The sequence below is a fragment of the Macaca fascicularis genome, chromosome 8 (assembly GCF_037993035.2).
Source record: "Macaca fascicularis isolate 582-1 chromosome 8, T2T-MFA8v1.1".
Taxonomy (NCBI): domain Eukaryota; kingdom Metazoa; phylum Chordata; class Mammalia; order Primates; family Cercopithecidae; genus Macaca; species Macaca fascicularis.
In genome coordinates this window covers 100,683,893-100,709,337 of record NC_088382.1, presented here as the reverse complement: position 1 = coordinate 100,709,337, position 25,445 = coordinate 100,683,893, and the positions used below count along the sequence as shown (strand labels likewise).

At 34.4% G+C, this 25,445-nt stretch overlaps 1 protein-coding gene across 1 annotated transcript in view; it reads left to right on the top strand.

The window, feature by feature from the left end:
- The window catches only part of PIP4P2 (phosphatidylinositol-4,5-bisphosphate 4-phosphatase 2), a 49,548-nt gene extending 30,690 nt beyond the window's left edge, over positions 1-18,858 (top strand). Inside the window, exons 5-7 of the mRNA XM_005563675.5 lie at positions 2,094-2,146; positions 14,526-14,616; positions 15,444-18,858. Of these exons, the coding sequence (XP_005563732.1) occupies positions 2,094-2,146; positions 14,526-14,616; positions 15,444-15,587 (288 nt within the window). The 3' untranslated portion in view covers positions 15,588-18,858. The remainder of the gene's footprint in view (positions 1-2,093; positions 2,147-14,525; positions 14,617-15,443) is intronic.
- The last annotated feature ends 6,587 nt before the right edge of the window (positions 18,859-25,445 follow it).

The window sequence follows — 25,445 nt, the reverse complement described above, 5'->3', positions numbered from 1 at the left end:
TAACTCAAATATTAGAAGATCTCTACTAAAAATGATTGGGTTTTAGAGAAGTTGTTTTTATTCTTGCTGATACAATTAAGATTTTTTTTTTTTAGTCTAATGGGACTTAAGGTCTGGCAATAAAATTTTAAGAATCCAGAGGCCAGATTTTAGATGAGAGAATAGTACTAAGTCAACTTCTTTTCCAAAGCATAAGAATTGGTGTTCATTTGGATAAATTAAAAGAAAATTATTCTAATAATAGATGCTTTTTGTTATTAGTCTGCTCCATTTAAGTGAGTACTTGCAGATAACAGCAAAACCAGATGTGGTAGGTTGCTGGCAATGTAATACATTAATTACAGAATAAAGTCCCCACTGTTTGTCAGTTATCATTGATTTTATCATGCATAATTTGTGTTAAAATGAAAAACACTATAAAATGATAACAGTGGACTAAACAGTCTCTTTAGGGGTCATCTGAAATACTGAAATTCCTATGTTAGTCTGTTAGGCTAAGTCTTGGATTTTGAGTTACTCTTGACTCAAAGGTTTCATAATTGCCTTCTCAAACCAGTTTGCTTCTTTTAACTATGAAAAACTTAAATTTGTTATTTATAAATAACATTTGAAATGACATCACAAGTTCAGTAACTATCCTAAGCCTATTACAGAAACATAAAGAAGCCCTTAATAATAGTTCTATATTCTTCCACTGCTTAATGTTCTGTACCAATTTCTGTAGAAATCTATATTAGTATCTGTTTAGCACATTAACTCAAGAATTTTTACTTTAAGAGCAGTTTTAAAATAAATCAACTTGTTACAAATTGATATTATAAGTAATTTTGTCATTATAAGTAATGAGAGAAATACTCTTGCTTGAAAAATAAGTGCCCTTGGTTTGACATTTGCAGATGTTTAAAAATAATCATTTTGTAAAGAGAGTGAACATTCATGTAAAGTTTTATTTCTCTTTAATTTATCTTGGGACTATATGTTCCTGTTGTGACTAAAAGAGATCATAACAAGGTTAACTAAATTTCATGATATTTGAAATAAAAATGAAGAGAAAGGAGTTTAGGAAACCCAAATTTATATGTTCTTTTCTTTAATCATAAAAGAAAAAGGTATGCATCAGATATATTCTAAAAGATATCTTCTATTGTGTAGAAAATGTTTGAATATCCACAAGTTATTGAAACCTCTGTATCTAGAATTTGAGCCTTCTGAAAAGAAAAATTGATGGCCTAGATTCCCAAATGAAACTTAATTTTAATAAAAATAAGTTGTTTTGATGATAAACTGCCAAAGTGCTTAAAGAAAATTTCCCCAAACTATCAAGGAAATACACCCTTTATAAGGAGGTATATAGAAAAGCAAACAAGACAGAAGAAGATTGTTAGAAAGTCATTGAACAAAATGTATTTCATGGGATAAAGATTTACTTTAAATTTATATTGCATATTCTTTCAAAGACTATCTATAACCAGTAAGTCATTTCAAGTATCTGAATAATACTCATATGAGGAAGGTAGCACATTTATTACTTACACTTACAGGAAGAAAATTGTACTAAGCAGTATGTTTTTGTTACATTATATAGGCAACGACAGAACAGAAAACAGTTCCCGACTTCAGTACTACCTGTATCTAATTCGTTTGTTTATGTACTTAGTGAGTTTCTCACATAAGTAGAATAGTTTAATTTTAGTAATGAATCTAAATATTCAAGTATTTAAAAGGCCAGCCCTGAAGACTTAAATAAAAATAACTTTGATGGTATATGAAATATGTTTTTATTCCCTGGAAGTGAACTGAGACTTACTGAACAAAATGACCCCAATTATGATATTATATTCAGTATTCATGTAAAGCAAACCTAGATTGCGTCAGAGCATTGGAAAAGTCATGGGAACTATTTCAGAGGAGGATCCCAAACTGTATTTTAAGAGAGGGAGAGAAGTGTTGGAGGGAAAAGCTCATGTAACCGTGAGAAGGTGATTGCTTCTGTTGTGATCCCTGATGACATTTAAAGGAAAAGAAATGTCTTATCAGATTGGATAGTTTTCAGTTGTTTTTCTTTTCAATTCCTCTCTTTATTTATTTTACAGTGGATGGAACTGAGGTTCAACACTCTGGCAAAATGCCCACACTGCAAAAAAATGTAAGTTCCCTACCATTGGAAATACTATTGAGAAATACTTAAGACAAATTTGAAGAGTTCAGAATTTTCACTTAAGTAGATTTTGATTTTAAGACATGCTGTGAAGTGAATGCATGCCAATATATTTATGCTTTTTAAGGCTAAAAACAAGACATCCTAAAACAAGTATATCCCATTTTGAAATTAAAATGATTAGGCTTGATTATCATCCCCTAAAGGAAAATCAATTTCTATTATAAGAAGTGAAATTGCTAAAATTATCAGTAACCTGGTTAGGAGATTATAATCCATTACAAATAATCCAACATTTACATTAATAAAATGGGCTGTAATCTAGGAGAAAACTCAAATTGTTCTGGACTTCATAATTAGGTAATTGTTGGCCTTTTTCATCTCCTGCCTAATAAGATTATTACTGATGGCAACGTTTATATAATTATTTGTCTATCTTAACAATTTAGCCTATTTCTCTCTATTCCTAAATGATATACTTGATGAAAATAATATAAGACAATATAAAATGAAAAATAATAGAAGATATTTTGATTAAACACATTTTATGGCATCGGTGTTGGGGGTCCCAAGACTACACCAAGGTTCCTTGGTTTTCTACAGGGACTCATATAAATTAATATAGAGTTGTACTCAGAGATATGATTTATTATAGCAAACGTATGCGAAGCAGAATCAGCAAAGGGAAAAGGCAGATGGAGTAAAGTCTGGAGGAAACTAGGGACAAGATTCCAAGAGGCCCCTCCCAGTGAAATATCCCAGCAGTGAATTATTACCATGCATGTACCATGTTGTCTACCAGGAGGCTCATTAGAGTCTTAGTACCCAAAGTTTCTACTGGCGCTGGTTACACAGGCACCTCCTATCTAGCACATATCAAAATTCCAAATTCCTGTTTGAATGGAATTTATGTTTAGCATAAACCATACTGTTTACACAAACAATTTATACATAATAAGCCACTCTTACCAGTTACGGAATGATGGGAATTTTCCCCAAATCTAAATTTCTAGATGCCAGCTAAGGGCCAACCTTACAAGCAGGCTTTCTAAGGTTAGCAGTCTCAGGCCTGCTGTGTTAACTCTTTTCTGCACAGCATCTATTTTGATAATATTATTACAATTTAAAAAATTATTGTTATCCTCTTATATATGTGAATTATAACTTAAGCAAAGTAAATTAAACTGGAATGCTTAGACAATTCAATTTTTATTATTGAAAATAAGAGGTTTGAAATAATATTCATTTTTTAATTTGTGTGATCCTTAGTATGATATAAATACCTTATCTACATTGAGAGTTGAGAAATCCCAAGAATGGTTTATAGGAGAAGGTAATTAAAAAGTATTTGAAAAGTAGAATATGTGTAGCAAAATATCTCTATCTCTGCTAGATCTGATTTCAACTAAATATAGCTCTATAAGAATAACTTCTTCACAGCATGTTTTAGCTTATAAAAAAAAGTTTCTTTTATATTTGTGAAATTAATCATTCTAATTCCTTACTGAATCCAATAGAAGTCTGTACATGGAGAAGCAAAGTGGATAAACCCTTAATACGTGCACAAAATAATATATATGTACTTGAGGGACACATCCATACTCCCCCCTCCAAAGTATGTGAATATGCATATGGATGATACATATTTCTGGGTATTATCTGTATTTTCATAAAAATGTACAAAATTAAATTGCAAATATATTCACAAAGAACATTAAAATGGAAATAAAGATCTTATAGAAAAGAAAAGACAGAGACTTTTTTTGTTGTTGTTGTTGTTGAGACAGAGTCTAGCTCTGTTGCCCAGTGGCACAATCTCAGCTCACCACAACCTCCACCTCCCAGGTTCAAGCAATTATCCTGCCTCAGCCTCCCAAGTAGCTAGGACTACAGGCACCTGCCACCACGCCTGGCTAATTTTTGTATTAGTAGAGGCAGGGTTTCACCATTTTGGCCAGGCTGGTCTCGAACTCCTGACCTCGGGTGATTCACCCGTCTCGGCCTCTCAAAGTGCTGAGAATACAGACATGAGCCACTGCGCCTGGCCTGGCAGACACCTTTGTGGTTAGCTGACTGTGTGCTAAGCAGAGTGATATTGCTTTATATATACATATATACTAGCTGTAATCTTTACAGCAATCCTGTAACACAGGGATTATTTTTGTAATTTTACAAATCAGCAACTCTTAAGAGAGGTTAAGGATTTTGCTCAAGGGACTTTCTTGGTTAATTATTTTCATACAATGGCAATATTTTTACTAATAAAGAAGTATTGAATGTCTGAATACTCTGTGATTTATTAAAAATCACAAGACAGTATATTAATATGAAGAAGAATTTGTATCAACTACTTAGGGAACAACTTATATAGAAATTCACATGGAATAAATCAGCTTAAACATTCTAAGAGAAAGGTCTGTAGAATTGGAGTCACATGCTAAACATGGGAGGACTCGAACCGTTCATTACTTATTTGAGTGCAAATACTGTTATCACATGAACAATCCTAGCTGGTATCTAGATTTCTTTTCTTTTTGAATGTTCTCCTTCATAACAAAATGATGGGTCATCTGTTGGAGTAAGATTCTGAGACAGAATTTTATTTCTTTAAACACAAATATCCTAAAATTAGTTTTAAGTTACAGAAGTTGGTAAATTTATTACTATGAAGCAAGTGTGTTATGTGCTTTTATCTCACAAAATGTGTGGGGAAAGCTTCCCCTAGAGCTCCAAAGAGCGAGGGGCATTTTCTCATATTGCTATTTCTTACTCGAATGGTAGCTGGTACTATGGTAGCTAAAGGTGATGTTGTTCTTTTAATTAGGTGGCTTGTAGCCACTGCCAGACTGAAGGTGTACTTGTAGCATTCTGAAATACAGTTTGGACTATGTTTCTATGTAAATGTTATAATGGACATATGACTAGTAGAGCCATTGATTTAATCAATGATAATTATCATTGAATATCATTTCTTTTACATCACTGATGTACTCTTTTGTGAATCACCTCCTGCCGTTTTAAACAATAGTGGACTTATTCTCAAGTGTTATCCTTTTATTTTGCCGTCTAGTGTTATATTTTATAATTATTCATTAATTCAGCAAACAATTCTGTGCTAAGTACTGGTTGCTTGAAATAAAAGACACAATCTCACCTTCAAGGAATTTAGTCTTGTGGGCATAGTGGGGAGAATAGCTAATGACTATAAAGTTTTAAGTGCTTTGAAAGAGGTATGACCAGAATGCTCTGCTTTGAAGAGTCCCTAATCCAGATTAGAGGGAAAGGGATCATGAGTAAAGGTTTTCAGGAGAGAGTGATATATGAACTAAGTTATAAAAGATGAGTGAGAATTGTGTGAAAAAGAGGGTGGGATAATACACTGTAGAAGGAGCTACCTGTGCAAAAGTACAAAGGAGTCAGAGTATAGATGTACTAGTAAGGAAATGGAATGGATAGGACTGAATGTGAAGGTATGAGAGAGAGAGATTGGGATCAAGAATGACCCTATTTCTGAGAGGCTGTAGAACCATTCACTGAGACAGAAAATGCAGGATCTAGAAGAAATGTGTCTGGCAGAAGATGATAAATTCATTTTCAATGTATTAGATATAGAATAGTAGGTTTGCTAGATTGGTTAATCATCATTCCATCTATCTGCTTTTCAAAGCAGAAATCTTGGATCAATATAGCCATGGCTTCTCCATTCCTTCACCAAGATAACTGAGAGTTGAAAAAATTCTGTATTCATCAGATCTTTACAAATGTATAGCTTTGTAATTTATCTAAATTGTTCTATATTCCTAAGTGTCCTCGATTGACTCCCCATTTCCCAAAACAGCTATCTCCAGATATCTACTATTCCTCCTAAACCCCCACCTAACCCCCACGTCAGTACCCCCAACTCTCCAAGTCTCATCCAACGAATTGCCTCCTATCTCTGAAATAATTGAGGCTATCTGTGAATTCTCTCATTTTTGTATTTCATACTCGTAAACCTCTCTATCCATACTCACTTCATTTCCTCTTCTCAGAGGGATGCAGGTCTCTTCTTTCCAAGGCTTACACTTTCATTTGATTATTGCACCCCATTCTCTCTGGAGTAAGGCACAATTAGCCATCCGTCCCCAGTGGGTCACTGAATTTGCTCTAATGAAATTCACATCCCAATAATAAATTCCAATATTTTGATTCTCATCCTGCTTGTTTTCTCTGTAGCATTTGATACTATTGATCATCCTGGGCGTGCTGATTAATTTTAGGTGTCAACTTGACTGGATTAAGGAATGTCTAAAGAAATGGTAAAGCATTAACTCTGGATATGTCTAAGAGGGTGTTTCTAGAGGAGACACGTGTGTAAATCAGTGGACTGAATGGAGAAGATCTGCCCTCAGTGTGAGCAGGTACCATCCAATTGGCTGGGGGCCCGATAGAAAAAAAAAAAGGGCAGTGGAAAGGCGATTTTCACTCTTCTGGAACTTGGACACTCTTTTCCTGCCCTTGAACATCAGAACTCCAGGCTCTCTGGCCTTTGGACTCTGGGACTTACACCAGTGGTTCCTCAGCTCTTCAGACCTTCCTCCTCAGACTGAGAATTACACCTCTGGCTTCCCTGATTCTGAGGCTTTTGGACTTAAGACTGAGCCACACTACCAACAGTCCAGGGTTTCCAGCTTGCAGATCCCCTGTTGCAAGACTTCTCAGCCTCAATAATCCCAGTAACCAGTTTCCTTAATAAATTGCCTCTTGTCTATCCTATCAATCAATCAATCATCTATCTCCTATTGGTTCTGGCTTTCTGGAGAACCCTGACTAATACAATGGTTTCTTTTTTCTTTTTCTTTTTTTCTTTTTTTTTTTGAGACAGAGTCTCGCTCTGTCGCCCAGACTGGAGTGCAGTGGCGCAATCTCGGCTCACTGCAAGCTCCGCCTCCCGGGTTCACGCCATTCTCCTGCCTCAGCCTCCCGAGTAGCTGGGACTACAGGCGCCCGCCACCATGCCTGGCTAATTTTTTGTATTTTTAGTAGAGACGGGGTTTCACTGTGTTAGCCAGGATGGTCTCAATCTCCTGACCTCGTGATCCACCTGCCTCGGCCTCCCAAAGTGCTGGGATTACAGGCGTGAGCCACCGCGCCCAGCCTACAATGGTTTCTTTTCCTTAAAATTTGTTTTCTTGGTTTCCAGATACTGCTTTCTTCTGAGTTTCTCTTACTTCTCACAACTCTTCTTTGTTGGCTTTATTTTCTCTTCCAAGTTGTTAAATTTTGCTATTCTCCAAAGTTGGAACTTGACTGCACTTTATCCGGGTGTTCTCTTAGATTCCTATGTCATTTAGATGCCATTAATTGACCCCAGATATTTCTTTGGAGCTTCAGATGTAAATATACTATCTCTATTCGCTATCTAACGTAGAGTTATTTCAACTTGGTATCTCATGGTCATTTCAAACACAACCTGACCCAACATTCCCACCTTACTCTGCAAACCAGTCTCCCATGTGTATTGATAAATATGTTATTTTCTTTTTCAACCCCACATTATTTCTAGAAAAAGATTATGTTAATGAATGTCACCCTGTCTGTCCGACTGACCAACCAAGAAATATTAATGTATTTTCATCATTCTCCATATTTAAATGGTAATATCCTATCAATTATGTCCCTTGACATTTTAATTCTATCCTCTTATTCTCATGATTTCTACTTTAGTTCATCTATTCAGCATCTCTCACCAGAACTATTGCATTGGTTTTCTAATTTATCTCTTGACCTCCAATCCTGCAGTTATCTATTCATTTACTGGAGTAGTAGTCCCTAAATGCATATATCATTTTAGATTCTCTGGCATCACATCTTTTAGTGGCTCCCAATTTTGTAGCCATGGCATTCAGTTGTGCAAGTTGTATGCTGCACAACCTGAAGAGGTACAATTTCCATTGTTATTTTAGGTTTGTATATTTAGTTTCATATAAATTATTCTGAGTACTTCTTTTACTTATTGGCATAAATGTACCATATGGTTTGCTATCAGCCCATTGCCTAAAATCCAAAATAAAACTCCAAACTTCTGTTAGTTTTTGCCTAACTTTTCTAGTGATATCTTTGCTTTCTTCTATCTCTACACACACAACCTAGTTGTTCCTACCCCAACAAACTGTACTTCTACTTCTACAAACATATTATGCAGTTTCTTTCTTCTGTTCCTGAGTCTTATCCTGCTGGACCTAGAATGACCTGGCTACTCCTTTTCTCACCCCTGTATACCTAGAAACCCTTATTTAACCTCAAAAATTAGCTGAAACATCCCTTGCTTCTACTATTCATCGGTAGAAACCTTCTGTGGCAGAAGGATTATTCTGCTGCTTGTTCCTTAAACACATTTTCTCTTCACACCTGAACAATTCTAATGTCATCAGCTGAAATGACTTACTCCCCCATCTATTCACATTTTACCCATCCTTAAGTCTCGTGTAATAAAGCCATCTCTGGCTGCCTTGTCTGAAAATTGTAACATAAAGAACATTGTTTGCCACCTTTTCCCCTTATAAATTCCTATAGCACTAGCTACACTAGCATTTTCCCGGTGTTCTTCATAATCCTAGTGTTTCATAAGGTATTTTTATGAAGCGAAAGATTAATAATTTGAAGAGTGAATAGTTACATGTTTGAGAGCATTGAATGGTCTTTTCAGCTTGGAGATTCACTGTCCACATTTTTGTATATGCCCTTGACTTTCACATCCAGTAATATAAAAAGCCAATTAACTGTAAAAATCATCCTTTTAAATGCATAGCTCAGCTCATATGACACTTAAGAAAATCCCCAGGGACCAAAAATTAAGATTAAGTGACAACCAGGACTATCCTGAAGGTACTTGCCAATACTAGGGATCTAGAGCCTTGGAAGAACGAGAGAGAAGGTGTTGGCCTCACACAAGGTAGAGGGATTGGAATACTGCCTGCTCCCAATAAAGTACTTAAAGTACTCTTCCCCCAGAAAAGAGTAAGTCAGGAAAAAGAAATCAACCAGAAAAGGAAGATTGCAAAGGAAAAAATTTATAAGAACAGTGAATTTAGGTTTATATTTTATATCACTTATGTGATCTAGGAAAACCTAGTTCCAGAAACTGACTTAAAATTTAGGGTTAGTATCAGTCTAGGGAGCCTGAGAAAAGCAAATGAAAGTTCTGTGTGTAGGAAAGCACCCCCAAACTATGCATGCCAAGATTTTTTTCATATTAAGATCAGCCAAAATGGTTTTCAACAAAAGTTACTAGTCATAGGAGGAAACAAGATTCCAGAAGCATAATCAACATTGCACAAGCAGCGTAATTGACTTCTAAAAACTTCAGATTTGTAATTATTAAGTATGGAGTATGTTAAAACTATGCCTAAGATATTTTAAAATAGAAAGAAGATAAAACAAATAAGACTATTTAAAAATTATCAGGTACTCACAAAAATGTATAGATGAGTGTTTGTAGCAAATTTGACACATGCAACAGCTTGGATGAATTGAATTTATGCTGAGTAAAAAAAAAAAAAAAACAAAACTAGCCATACAAGGTTACCTGCAGTAAGATTTCATTTATGTAACATTTTTCAAATGACAAAATTGTAGAAATAGAGAACAGATTAATGATGGTGTGGCAGGCACAGGGTATGGGATGGGCAGAAAGGAGGGTGTGATTATGAAAGGATCCTTACAGTGATAGACTGTTCTCTATTTTGACTGTAGCGATAGACACATGAACCTAAATGTGATAAAATTGCATAAAATTAAAGACAAATCCATACTCATATAACTGAGAAATCTGAATATTGGTGGATTGTATGAATGTTAATATCCTTTTTATAATATCGTATTATAATTTGCAAGATTTACTATGGGGGAAATAGGGCAAAGGATACATGATATTTCTTTGTGTTATTTATTACAACTGCTTGTGAATCTATAATTGTCTCAAATAGAAATTTGCAAAAATAACCAGATAGATATAGAAAGAAGCATTAGAACTTTCAGAAATTATTACAGAAATTAAAATACACATACAGTTTAAAGAACAGATCAGCTAAAGGTGAAGACTAAAGTTGTGAATTGGAAGATAGAGGTAAGTGAATTACCCAGAATCCAGCATAGAGAGACAAAGATGAATGTAAGATTAAGAGAAAATATATTATTAAGATACTTATTATATATCTGATCTGGAAAGAACAAATAAAGAATGGGATATGGCATTTTAGGAGATAATCTCAAAGAATTTTCGGATCTATGAAAGATACAAATTTTTATATGCAAAAATAATAATGAAATCCAAGCAGGATAAGTAAATGTGTTACAGTGAAATTGTAGAAAACCTAAGAGAAATAGAAGGTAATTAAAAGCAGAGAGATAAAAGGCATATTTTCAGTAAGAAAAGGATAACAGTTCTGTCAGCAAATGTCTCAACCACAAAAATAGAAGCCAGAAAACAAGTTTTAAAATACATCAAAAATACTAAGAGAAATTAACTGTCAAACTGGTATTATACACCTATCTAAACCATCAAAGAATAATGAAGGTAAAATAAATATATTTTCAAAAGCAAAACCAACAAACCTACAAACAAACAAAACCCAGGCTATCTACCATCCTGGTACTCTTACTAAAAAAAAACTGCTAAATGATGAACTAGGGAATATGAACAAATATTCCAGAAGAAATTTCTGCAATGCAGGAAGGAAAGGTAAACCAAGAAACTGTAACAATTCACCAGAAACACTGACTATATAAAATAGCAAAAATGACAATATCAATTTATATTAATGCTAATCAATTTTGAGAAACAAAAATACAATAAAACTGAAATATTGGAAAACAATAGCATTAAGATGCTAGTGGAATGTTTGGAGTTAAAAATTTCTAAAATCCTTGTATTTATCAGGAAAGTGGATTTAATGATTGGCTTTAGTTTTTAAAGAGTATATAAGTTAAAATTTTAAGTGCAACTGCCAAATGATTGAAATAAATTATGAAACTTTCAGAATAATAAGAGAAAAATGAAATAAAAGACTCATGGTCAATATAAAAGAAGTCTGGAAATAAAAGTAGAAAAGCAGAAAATACAGGCATAGTAGAAAGCCAAAATAAGATGTCAGAAATAGTCCATGTATATCATTAGACTAATCTTGCTAGTAAAACTTAACAGAAATGGTAAGACTAGATGTAAGAACAGCTATATACAATTTGAAGAAGGAACACATGAAATATTAGAACATAGAATGAAAGCATAAGGATAGAAAAAGATACAACCATGAATCACTAACCAAAGGAAAAGACATACCAGGCAAACACTAGCCAACATTAAAGTGTAATGTTAATATCAATTAAAATAACAGAGACTGCTGTTCTCTTCTTTTTTTTATTAGTATACCTCTGAATTTGACTAGCCACCCAGCTAAAGATGGATTTCCTAGCCTGTCTTGCAGATAGTGTGGCCGTGTTTAAGTTAGGACCAATGGAATGTGAACAAAAGTGATGAGTGCAGTTTTCTGATGCTCTCCTTAAAGACAAAATTGCCTGTCTTGGTTTTCTCTCTCCTCTTTGAATTGAGTGGAAAAGCCAACTGGCAGGAACGTTGTTACCTGTGTAGAGTTTGGCAATACCAATTCATCAGGGAATAGAGCTGACTGCCAACCCTAGGCTCTACCTTTAAGTTTTAGATGCTAGAAGAATAAACTTCTTTTTAAACTTCTGTATTCTGAATTTCTGAATGTTATGTTCCTTTCTCTCTACAACCTTGCCAGCATCTGTTATTTTTTGACTTTTTAATAGTATTAATTTTGACAGGTGGGAGATGGTATCTCATTGTGGTTTTTATTTGCATTTCTCTAATGATCAGTGATGTTGAGCTTCTTCTCATAGAATTGTTGGCTGCATGTATGTCTTCTTTTGAAAAGTGTCTGTTCATGTCCTTTGCCCACTTTTTAAAGGGCGGGGTTTTTTTTCTTAAGTTCTCATAGATGCTAGATATTAGACCTTTGTCAGATGCATAGTTTGCAAAATTTTTCTCCCATTCTGTAGGTTGTCTGTTCACCCAGTTGATAGTTTCCTTTGATGTGCAAAAGCTCTTTAGTTTAATTAGATGTCATTTGTCGATTTTTGCTTTTGTTGCAGTTTGTTTTGGTGTCGTCATCGTGAAATCTTTGCCTGTTCCTATGTCCAGAATGGCATTGCCTAGGTTGTCTTTCAGGGTTGTTATAGTTTTAAATCTTTGCCTGTTCCTATGACCAGAATGTCATTGCCTAGGTTGTCTTCCAGGGTTGTTATAGTTTTATAGTTTACATTTAAGTCTTTAATCCATCTTGAGTTAATTTTTAAATTTGGTATGAGGAAGGAGTCCAGTTTCAATGTTCTGCATATGGCTAGCCAGTTATTCCAGCACCATTTATTGAATAGGGAATCCTTTCCTCATTGCTTGTTTTTGTCAGGTTTGTCAAAACCTATTTGATCAGATAGTTTAAGTTTGTAAGTGTGTGGCCTTATTTCTGGGTTCTCTAGTCTGTTCAGTTGATCTGTGTGTCTGTTTTTGTACCAGTAATATATATTGCATGTAGATACCACATATGTATTAAATGTGTAAGAGATGTTATGATTAATAGGTGCTTGTTGGTCATTGCCTTATCCTGTGAGGAGATGGCACTTGAGTTGTAGAGTAGCAGTAGGTTATTTTTTTCTGAGAAGATTTCTCAGATGTAGTGACTATTTAATTTGAGTGATGAAAAAGGAGCACAGATTTTCTAAGCAGAATTTATGCACTGAAATTAATGTACTAAAGTGTATTCTCTTGGCTCACAGAAAAGCTGCTCTAATATTCACTTAGAAACTTTTGACTTATTCAATACATAATTCTAATAAGCTTAGTTGGCTTCTAGTGAATCGTATATTACAAACTGACAAAGACAGATACACAGGCAGTGATAAGAAACAACAACCAGTTGTGATGTATAAGGCAGGAAAAACCACCAGTGGATGCATAGAAATTAAAACCAAAAATAGACTAGGGCTAAATGTTACATAAAGGCAATGAATTCTACATGCCCTAGTAACTCTAGATAGCAAGCTGTACAATATAGTAATTAATGGTGGTCCCCAGGTCATCCAGATGTTTGTGTTTGGGCTCAAGTATCCAGGAAAATTTACTATGGTATATTTGCAACAAACTTCATCAGTTTTTCAAAAAGATTTGGAAATTAAAGGAAATAATTTTGTATGCAAAATTAACCTATTTGGAATCGCATGTTTCTAAATCATTTCTAGTAAGTGATGAATTTCTGTATTTTACTTATTCATCAGACATTCTTTGAGAAGTTATTGTATGTTAGGCATAATCTTGACACTGACCTCACAAAGGTGAATCAGATACTTCAGTGTCATTCACTAACAATATGCCTTGCATGTAGTATACAGTAATAAATATATGTACGTTAAGACAGAGAAGAAAGTGCTAATTTGGCTACTGATTTCTGCTATAACTTATATCATTTGAAAATTACCACAATTAGAAATGGGGAGGGTAATACTATTAGATTAGGAATTTCAACTGAGTGGCACAGTAGAGGGTTTTTAACAGTATGTATTAAAAACAATTCAAAAAGTTTAATCCCTTTAATTTGTAATCCTAATTCTAAATATAAAAAATCTTAAGAATGATTAAAAATAAGCACAATGCTTTTAAATGATACTTTGTTGGCATTATGTACAATAATGAACACACTTTAATGTACAATAGTAGAAAATTTGTTAATTATGTTATATTCATCCATCAGAATTTTAGTTTGAGAATATTATGGGAAAAAGTTTATGCTATACATTGGTAAGGTACAAAATTGGCTAGAGGAAAGTATGCAAAAATACTGCGTGACTATTTTTTGATATTGGGATCATAGGTAATTTTTTCTTTTCCTTTTTATTGTTTCTTTCCTTTTTATTCTACTTTCTAAATTTTTAACATAAACACATACTGTTTTAACTGTAAAAAAAAATCAAATGCTATTTGTAAGATAGCTCTTTTTCCATTCTGAAGTAGATTCTTTGGAAATAAACTCTTATCTTGGGAGATTAGCAGGTACTACAGTGGATTTCTGTGGATATTATCAATGACCAAGGCTTGAACTTTGTTTAAAGCCACAGTAATATCACAAATTCACCCTAAACGATTTTATCATCCATTAAAAATGACATGTTTAATGCATGTTCTTGTCTATAAAGTTGAAGCAATGAATAAAAAGTATATAATATTAATAAAGCCATAGATAAGAACTCACAAAAATGAAATAGAGAATTTTTATGTAAACATTTAATGTTCTCTTTTGCTTTCATGAATTTGCAGCTCCTCAGTGGGTAGTGCACTTCCACGAAGACGCTGCTGTGCATACATTACCATTGGAATGATATGTATTTTCATTGGAGTTGGATTAACTGTGAGTATTACTTTGATGTTAGAATTCTGTCCTCTCAACTTTATCAGTAGTCAGTCATGAGGCCTGTGACAACCTTCAGGGATGCGTGAAGAGTCTGCATCCTTGGCATGCCAGCTCTAGAAGCTTCTGAATGATTATAAGCAATCAGAAACCCAATCCACGGATCTCTTTTTGATTGAACTCACCTATCCAGGTGAAATGGTGTCTTTGTACTTACTGTTGGGGATTTTATCATCTATATAGCAAAAGCCCATTTTTAAAAAATTCAGTGCCAGAACTAATTTTGTATAGCTATGGGGTATCTTACTATTCAACGCAACATTCATTCAGCTACAGAGATCTGAAAAACCACTCTTCACTTTATCCAAATCAAGCAGTGATTTATTACCAATATGAGGATGGCTTATTTTTAGGGGAGACTGGAGCTGAGCAGTTAGCATGGGAATTATGCCAGAAGAGGAAGATAATCCCTTTTGCTGCCATTTCCATGCTCCTTTGTTTGTCAGTACAACTAGTCCCTTATTATTAGCAATGTCCTATTTGTGTCCCATGATAGTAAGAAGTTACATAGATTAAATTCCTTGTAGAGATAAGGAATTTAATCCTTAGTGTGCTTTTTTGTTTACTTCATAACATTTGTAGTTAATACAAGTAGCAGTATGGTCTATCAGTTGCAGTCAACAGATACACCTACTCTTATAAGGATTTTGTGTATTCAGTCTGGGGGTATGTTTCATAACAATCACATGTAAGCTGATACAAGTTCTCTAAGCAGATATTTTCTTAACGTTTCTAATCTTCTGTTTTTATATTGCTTTTTACTTTAGGTTGGCACCCAAGATTTTGCAAGGCGATTTCGAGCAACCTATGTTTCTTGGGCAATTGCTTATCTCCTAGGGTTGATCTGCCTTATCCGAGCTTGTTATTGGGGAGCCATAAGAGTCAGTTATCCAGAACACAGTTTTGCATAAGCTTGTTTATGATTCATTGATGCAGGTGAGAGTGTCTAGCAGTTCTTGGTAAGCTACTCTGGACATCTTTAAATTATTTATCCTAATGGATTCCATTCTGGTTTATGTATAATAGTTTCAAGACTTTGGGAGTCTTTTATGAACAAATGCTCATTGCACTACATTATATGCAAATTGTTTTGCTGCTAGGTTTTCAACATTTGAATAATAAAGCCTTTTCATGTTCTTTTACATCTCTTATAGATATTTTTGGATTTGTTACCAAACATTACATTTACTCTCACCCTTTTATTATTTTTAAATAAGTTATTTCATTACTTGCTGATATGTGAGTATTCCTAAGTGTTTATAAATATTTCTACAATAGTTTCACATTTATATTTACATTTTAAACAGTATCAAAATTGCTTGCTTAAAACCTAAGCAATATGCATTTTGCTTGAACTGCTTACTGTAACTTTAACCTAAGATTATAGTGACCTTATTCCGGAAAAAGAAAATTTAGTGTACCTTCAAAGACTTGACATTCTTGTCAGAGGAAAAAAAAATTTCTAGATACTGTATGCTTGTTTTGTGTTGTTTGTAGAAAGATAAAATATTTTGGTAGTAATTTAAAATACAAGAATGAATATTTATTTGTCCACAGTTGGAGATGTTGGATAAATGTCTTTTCTCAAAGATGACAGGACTTTTGTCTCTCATTTTTGTCTTTTTATTACCAGTTATAAAAGATCTGGTCTGGATTTATGGAATTTATGTTTATCAGCTCTATGTATTCCCTTATAGAGGCTGGAGGAAGTATTTCACATAATATGTTTTCTAATACTTAACCATTTATTCAAAGATATATTTACATTGGGTTGTGCCCCTTTTCCTTAGATCATGGTAAATTTTTCTTATTGAGGTAATTATGTACTATTTATATTTGAAGGAAGCTTATGACATTTTACAGTAGCTAAAATGTTGAGATTAGAGGTACTTTTACTATTCTTCTCAAAGGTAACTGATCAGATAATTACCCAAATTATTCAAGAAAATAGATCGGTGATAAAGAACAACATAGTTTTCTTAAGAATTCATGGAAATTTATGGAATCAGCTCTCGCACTGCCCATCTTTGCAGTTTTGAAAAAGAAATTGCTTAATCACAAATGTTCTACAGTCTTTAAATGTAGTAGAATTAGACAGTGAGATCATCTGAGTAAATTAATTGGTGATTCCAGAGATAAGACTAATATTTTAAATTATTTATGTTACTGATTAGGATAAAAACGTACTCATCACAGAATTTGAAGCAAAGTACATGTACACTTCAAAGAGTAAATGACAGATGTATAAATGCTGTAGCTCAGGATTATATGTACCTTTAAAAATACACTAATAAAGATTATTGTTCAAAAAATTACCTTGTTTTATTCCATTAAAAATAATATGTCACTTCCAAAGTTGTCTTGAAATGTCACTGTAAAATTTTCATGTTTAGGAATGTACCTAATGTTTCTTTATATAATATTCATTTATGTTTTTTGTACTATTTTCAAATGGTTTTATTTTTAAAATATAGTTTTTAAATTCATTTGTAATACACTTGATGTTAGGTATAAAATAATCTTACTTCTTTTCCTAATGGTTAACTAGTTGTAACAGCATTGTGTATTTAATAATCCATTTTTTCCCTCATTGATTGGAAAGCTCACATTAAATTATATGCTACATCATATTCCTTCTGGAATAATAACTTTATGAGAGCAAGAACCCTGGTAGTCTTGTTCACAGCTTTATCCTAACTTAGAACAGTTCTTGGTATACATGTGCTCAATATACATGAATGAATATGCATGAATGAATAAAGGGTTGAATGAATTGGGATTTAAAATTCTTATATACACTTGAATATGTACTTTATATTTTGTACCAGAATGTGTAGGTAAGTATTTGTATAACATTGGGTTAACATAAAATGTTCTAAGTAGAATCTAAAAGAAGAAATTATGTAGGAAAGGTTTGATATAACCAAACAACAACAACAACAAAAATTCCCAGAATACTTCTGTATGATAAAAACCCATAAGCAAAGCCAAAAGACAAACTGGTGAAGCTATTTTCAAAATAGTAGAAAGACTGTAATATCAGAAGGGACTAACGGTATGAAAAAGCAAAAAAATAACTACAATAGATCATAAACTGTTTTTCGATTTTTCTTTCTTTCTTTCTTTCTTTTTTTTTTTTAGACAGGGTCTCACTCTGTCACCCAGGCTGGAGTGCAGTGGTGTGATCTCGGCTTACTGCAACTTCCACTCCCCTGGCTCAAGTCATCCTCTCACCTCAGCCTTCCAAGTAGCTGAGATCACAGTGTGCGCCACTATGCCGGGCTATTTTTTTTTTCTTTTTTTTTTTGTATTTTTTGTAGAGATGGAGTTTCACTATGTTGCCTAGGCTGGTCTGGAACTCCTAAGCTCAAGCGATATGCCCACCTTGCCCCCACAAAGTTCTGGGATTACAGGTGTGAGTCACCACACCCAGCTCTCAATTTTCTAATATTTGAAGAATGTAAGTTAAAACACAAAGATACTACTTTTCACTTACCATATTAACAAAGAAGTAGAAAGTGCAATAATACCCCTGTAATGCTGAGGATATTGGAAACACACACACACACACACACACACACACCCACATATTCTTTGATCTAGTAATTCTCTCTTTTATAATTTATCCTGAAGTTATTGTCAATTTTCTGCTTACAATAAAGAGTAAAAAGAAAAAACAATCCAACAATCTAATAACATGGAATTGGTAAAATAAATTATGGCACACCTATACAATGGAATAGCAGATAATCAAGAATATGATGAAAAATTTCATCTATTGAATTGGAAATGGCTCACGAATTGTGTGATACATAGACTATGATCCACATTTTAGAAAATGTATTTTATGTGTACATACTGAAAAAACTAAGGAAAATCAAAAATGTTAAGAGTGGTTATCTCTGGGTGATGAGAAATGATTTTTACTTTATTTTTGAACTAGATTGTTGGAAAGTAAGTTTTACTCTTGATGAATAGATAAGAGTAGTATATGATGATTACATCAATATTTGTTAATTTTCATTTTGATTCTTGAAGAGTTTTAAAATAAGTTTATTAAAATCCAAACCAGAGTGTCATTGATAAAACCTTAAGCTTTAAAGTCAAAAAATATATATTTAAGCTTAGTCCTATGTGAGTTACCTAAAATTTTTAATTAATTAAATTCAAATTTATGAGACTTTATACTCAGTGTTGTCTTTTGTTATTTTGTTGTTTTAAGTAGAGCATGTCTTCCAGTGCCTAGGGAACATAGAAAATAACTGGGAAGAGGTTATTTGAAAGAATACACCATAGCCACAAATCAGAAAAGGAAGGACGTATTTGTCCCTTGCTGTTCAAAGTAGTAAAAATTGCCTTAGTTCTTCTTAGAAAAGAAGAGGGGAAAAAATGGCACTATGACCAGGTATTCTCGAACAAATCATTTGTGAGTACATATATGTTATTTTAGAAGAAAAAAAGGAACCTAATAATGACATGTGCCAAGTAGAGTGCTAACCTCACAATACATGCTGTTTAAATATTCACAAGAACCTAGGAAGCAAGTGCAGTATTCTTGTTTCTGTTTTACCAGGGGAAATTGAACTGCTACTCCCACAGATCTGAAAAAGTAGATGCTGAGTAGGACAGGAATCTGCATTCAAAACAATCACTCCCTCATGGTTCTATTGGAGATTTTTCCTGGATCACACCTGGAGAAACACTGTACTACACCATGCTGAAAATATCACGTTTATATCCACTTTGGCATTCATATTTTCACATACAGAAACATGCTGTGATTTATTTTATTTTATTTTTCCTATGAGTTATTGGGGTACACGTGGCATTTGGTTACATGAGTAAGTTCTTTAGTGGTGATTTGTGAGATATTGGTGCACCTCTTGTTTAGCTTTTGTTTAGTTTTGATATGGCTACACTTGCACTCATATGCTCTGATAAACCTCTACAGCCATTTCCATGTTTATGATCTGCATAAATTGCTAGAAAATCTAAGTTTTCATTTATTCAATGTATGTTTCTAGTGTGCTCATACATACATATGTAATAAGCAATGAAGGCAAAATCCCTAGTGTTTATTTAGCCACCTTACGTATGTTAACATTTAATCTGTCACAGTTATGATTCTACCATTGAAGAGGCTAAGACAGATGCAGTAATTAAAGGTCACTTAGCTTATGTGTGAGGACACCAGCTGGAATCAGTCTGCTTCTGAATGTGTCTGCTTTCCACTACATAAGGTTTTATTGTTTCACTTTGTAGTGAAAAACTTTTGATTTTTGTGCCCCCTGGTGTTCATTGTCTGTAGGTCATCTGTAGAAAGAGAATTATTAGAAAATATTTGCCCAAAATAGTCATTTCAGAAGCATAGAATAATTTAAAATTTTTTATGAATTTGATATTATATCCAACTACATTAATTTTAGAGCATTTTGATTTATGTAGCAAAGTATTGTTACATGATTTTCTTTTTTATAATTAGCATAAAATTATAGGAAGGCTAAGTAGAAATATTTTCTTTTTTCTTTCTTTTTTTTTTTTTTTTTTTTTGAAAAAGGGCCTCACTCTGTCTGCCAGGCTGGAGTGCAGAAGCAGAATCTCAGGGCTGACTGCAGCCTCAGCCTCTCCATCACTGCAGTCTCGACCTCTGGGACTCAAGAAGTCCTTCCACTTTGACCCCCTGAATAACCGGGACTACAGGTGCACCACCATGCCCGGATAGTGTTTTTCTTTTTTTTTTCTTTTTTTCCTCTGTTTGTAGGTAAGTGGTTTCGCCATGTTGCCCAGGCTGGAATGGAACTCCTGAGCTCAAGCGATCCACCTGCCTCGGCCTCCCAAATTGCTGCTGGGATTAAAGGCATATGCACCCAGCCAGAAGTATTTTCTATTAAATATTAGGAAATTGACATGTGATGAGCTTTAAATAACATAATTGTATTTTCTTTTTCTTGTAATAGCAATAGTTATGAAAATGATTGTTTATTAGCACAAAATACTAATAAAACTTTGCACTAATAAAAATTTTAATTTTAAAATTTGTTTTATACAGTTACAAATTTAAATAAATACTATGCTTTTTATATTTTGCTAAACATGCATATGTTTGACTTGAAGTGGAATATTAGATTAAAAACAGAAAAATAAAAAGGCTATTTGTTTTCTTTTGGAGACGGCCTCACAGAGTAAGGATCAGGTAAGGCTAAAGATTTAAGAAGTGGGTCTAGTTTGTAATACAGTAAATGAGTCTGATCTAACAATCTTTCAATTTCGTAACTAAGAGTTATTTAAGGTAACTTATTAAATAGGAAGTGATCGCACCCATTGCTCTGATGAATTTTTTGAATGCCCTGAGTGGCCTGTTCATATGTGTAAGTAATAATGGTAGGATATACAGAGTTATGGAAAAGTTCCCAGTGTTCCAATAAATTTTTCTGAAAAACCTTGCCTCAGTATGTCATATTTCCACATGAGATAATACCTTTGGCTTAAGATATTGGACATTTAAATAATCTTGAAAATGCATTAAATTTTATTTAAAAAATTTTTTTTATTTTAATTTTAATTTTTTGTTTTTGAGATGGAGTCTCACTCTGTCGCCCAGGCTGGAATGCAATGGTGTGATCTCGGCTCACTACAAGCTCTGCCTCCCAGCTTCACGCCATTCTCCTGCCTCAGCCTGCCTAGTAGCTGGGACTACAGGCGCCTGCCACCATGCTCAGCTAATTTTTTTGTATTTTTACTAGAGCCGGGGTTTTACTGTTAGCCAGGATGGTCTCGATCTCCTGACCTCGTGATCCACCCGTCTCAGCCTCCCAAAGTGCTGGGATTGAAATATTTTACTGATAATTTTACTGATTAAAATATCAGTAAGGCACCGCACCTGGCCAAAATGCATTAAATTTTTATTAGTTATTAAGCCTCAAAGAGTTTAGGAAATGTGGAGAATTCCTTAGCTATGTAAGGGCATATTTTGTTTTGTTTTCTGGTTTCTTCCTATATACCTGCTTCACTCCTTTTTAAACTTCCCTTCTACCTATCATCTGCCATCCACAGATCTCCTTTAACTCCCTCCTCACCAATGCAGACTTTGGTACCTAGTTTTCATTCTTATCACATGCCACTGATTTAAATGTCAATGTGAATGGCTTATCTAATACTGTAGTCTGGACTCTCAGTTCTTTGTCGAGTCCAATGACCTTTATTTTCCTTTCACTTCTGATGTTCACCTCTACAGCAGCATGCTGGGTGGTTATACTTAACCACTGCATCTCTAAACTCTCACACTCGGTTATCCCACTGTGAAAATATACCTCTTTGAAAATATACCTCTTCTGTCTAGAAGTCACATTGTGTGAGGACTTCAGATTTATTATTCTTTCAATTTATCATCCCCTCCTTTATTAGCCAATGAATCTCACAACCACGCAGGTAAATGCCCTTATAAATTTCTGATCTTCACCTTCAACTGCCTCCTTAACACAACACAGATGCTCATATTATAGGAATGTGTTAAAACAGTGGTCCCTAACATGTTTAGCACCTGAAAACAGGTGAACTCTCTATACTCTCAGCAGTTTTCCTTACTCTCTCAGCTATATGTACTTTCTTTATGGTCACTACCTTTACTTATGACTCTCAATAAACATTGCCTGGATTACTGTAAGCCTCTGAACTGATTCCTCTGCCTCTGTTCTTGTCTTGCCCTATGCCTACTCTGCTTTCCAATCCATTGTTCACATTGTTATTTAAGTACTTTTTTTTCCAAATGGTCATAGAATACTATCAAACCCAAACTAAAATCCTTCAGTGTCTCTCTATATCCTTATAAAGGAGATAAAAGACACTTCATCTTTTATTATCCTAATTATCAAGCCACTACCAGGCAGTCTTGTGTTTTGTGTTTCTGCAGTACTGAATTGCTGATGTTTTCTTGTACTGGCTACTGTTCTATTCCTGTGTATCTCTGTGCTTGTTCTTTCACCTGCAAGGAATACCCTTTTCTAAGTGGGTAAATGTTTTATCCTTAAAAATCCTGTTCAGGCATTACCTCCCCTGTGAACCTTTTCGTGATGTCTCTTCTCCACCCTCCTACCCTTCAACACAATTATGCCTTTTCACGTAGTACTTCTTTTATTCCACTTAAGTACTTCTACTACATATACTATCTTCTATTTCATATATAGGCACTATTATTAAGCTAGCGTTCTCTTCTTGCTAATTGTGCATCAGCCTTTCTTGTCATATTTCAGTTTTTCTTTGTATCCTCAGTGTGTATCAGCTTTTCTCGTCGTATTTCAGTTTGTGTTTGTATCCTCAGTTTCTAGCACATAAACATAGGTCTTTACAACTTTTTTGCTGAGCTGAATGAAACTAAGTCATTATTATAGCTTTTAACACAGGGGTTTCTAAACTACTGCCCACCCACCCCCGCCCTGGGGCCCCAGACTGGTACTGGTCATTGGCCTGTTAGGAAACAGGCCACAGAGCAGGAGGTGAGCAGCAGGTGAGTGACTGAAGCTTTATCTGCATTTACAGCCCCTCCCCATTGCTGGCATTACTGCCTGAGCTCTACTACCTGTCAGATCAACAGCGGCCCATAGGAATGTGAACCCTATTGTAAACTGCACATGCAAGGGATCTAGGTCGTGTGCTCCTTATGAGAATCTAATGCCTGATGATCTGAGGTGAAACAGTTACATCCCAAAACCATACCCCGCCCTTCCAGTCTTCCATGAAACCAGCCTCTGGTGTTAAACATGTTAGGGACCACTCTTTTAACACATTCCTATAGTAATTATGAGCATCTGTGTTGTGTATGTGTTAGCATATTCTTCATAAAATGCTTTGTAAATGTTTGAGGAATAAATGAATAAAAGGCAACTATTGGCAGGAGGTTGGCAAGGAGATCATTTGGTAAACATCAGGTAATGCTACTTCTTCAGCTTTCTGAGTTGCCAGGCTTTCAGGGACACCACCCAGATTTAACAATTAACTTACTGAGTTGAAATTGTCTGTTTGCATATCTGTACCCTCACTAGACAGCACATACCATGATATCAAGTAACCAGTTTGTGTGTGTGTGTGTGTGTGTGTGTGTGTGTGTGTGTGTAGTTCTAGGTATTGTGAAAGTGGAGTTAAATAAAATATGAAAATATAAGTTTACATAAAACCTCTACTTATAAGTAGTAAAACACATTATAAATTATTATCCTTCTAACTGGGATATCTATTTCCACTGTTGCTTTTTCTCAATCCATTTTCCAATTCTTTGAGTGGCCGGGGCAGGGCAGGAAGCAGGGGTGGGGCAGGGTGACCAAAGTAAGTATTTACTTAGAAAATCAATGACAACAAATTACAGATTTTTAAAAAGATGATAAATACCACAAATATTTTAGAAATTCAGTAAAATGATATTTTAAAGTACCTGAACCATTGCTATGTTTTTCCTATATTTTTAGTTTTCATTTTTTTAATTGCCTCATCATTTGACAGTAATTTTGTAATGCACTTTCAATTTGATAATGAATAATGTGGTATTCTTTTCAAAGCAAATTTAGTCAACATGTATTTTTTGTTATTGAAAGCTTAGAAAAGTTATTGCAGTTTCACAATTTGTTATTGGTAATAATGTCAATTTTTAGTATTGCTAAATTTGGGGAAACTCATGAGGTTCTTATGTGAACTCTGTGATTTCAGGGCACTTTTCAAGTTTTCTCAGGCAGTGTTTAACCTTAAATACTCTTTAAGTTGCTAAAAGCCATTAACCTGTTTGTTGTCAAGTTCTTGTTGTAAGTATGAGTTCTAGATTATCCTTGTAGATACCAATATTTTATGTCACATCAATAAGACATTGCGAAATGTTTCGATATTTTTATATGGTTCATTTTTCTTCAATTATCAAAAAATCAAGGAGTCTGTCTATTCTACTGTAATTTCTCTCTTCCTGTCGATAAATTACTAATATTGATCTGAATTGGAATTCTTCCAATTTACATTTTTGTCACAATAGTTTCTACTGACTTCATACAGTGATATGCACAAAATAATTTTATTGTAAGATGTATATAAAATTATACATGTTGCATTGTTAAGTATATTCCTGAAGAAGAAAATTTCTGTTGTGACTATATGAATGAGAACCACATCCTGAACTTAAAATTTTCTACATCTGGTGGTTGGAATATATTGATTGCACTGTGCAGACTTTTGGTGCCTCACCCCAAGGGATGCCTTTTTAGTATGACCATCTCTGACCCTGGACCCTAGGTCTCTCATGCCAGGCGAGTTGTCTCAGTGGATGGTAGGAGTGTTTCTGGAAGCCATTTCTACACGGAGACAGCTAGCAATAACATGATTATACATGGAAATGCTTGTGAAACTTCGTACCTTACAAAATGGTAAATCCTGATAGTGCCCACTTAAAGCCGTTCAGTGTTTCCCAGTTCATTTTCAACTGTCTTTTTTGTGCTTGGGGACGTGAGGCACTGCCACCTCCACATCCCTCAGTACAAGCAGACAGTCCCCCCTCTGGGGACACTCAAAGATAATGAAAAATGAGCAAAAGGATTGAAGGTGAAGATTAAAAAGAAATGATTAGGATGGAGTTGCCTTAATTCATTTTGTTCCTTTCAGGATGGCAGTCTGTGTGAAACGCTGTATCCCTGTCTGAGGTAAACCATGTCTCAAACGTCTTCCTCCCTGCCAACCCAAATCCCGGCACCCACTAAATGGACGAAGGGGAAAGCTGGGCCTGCCAGCAGCTCTGACGG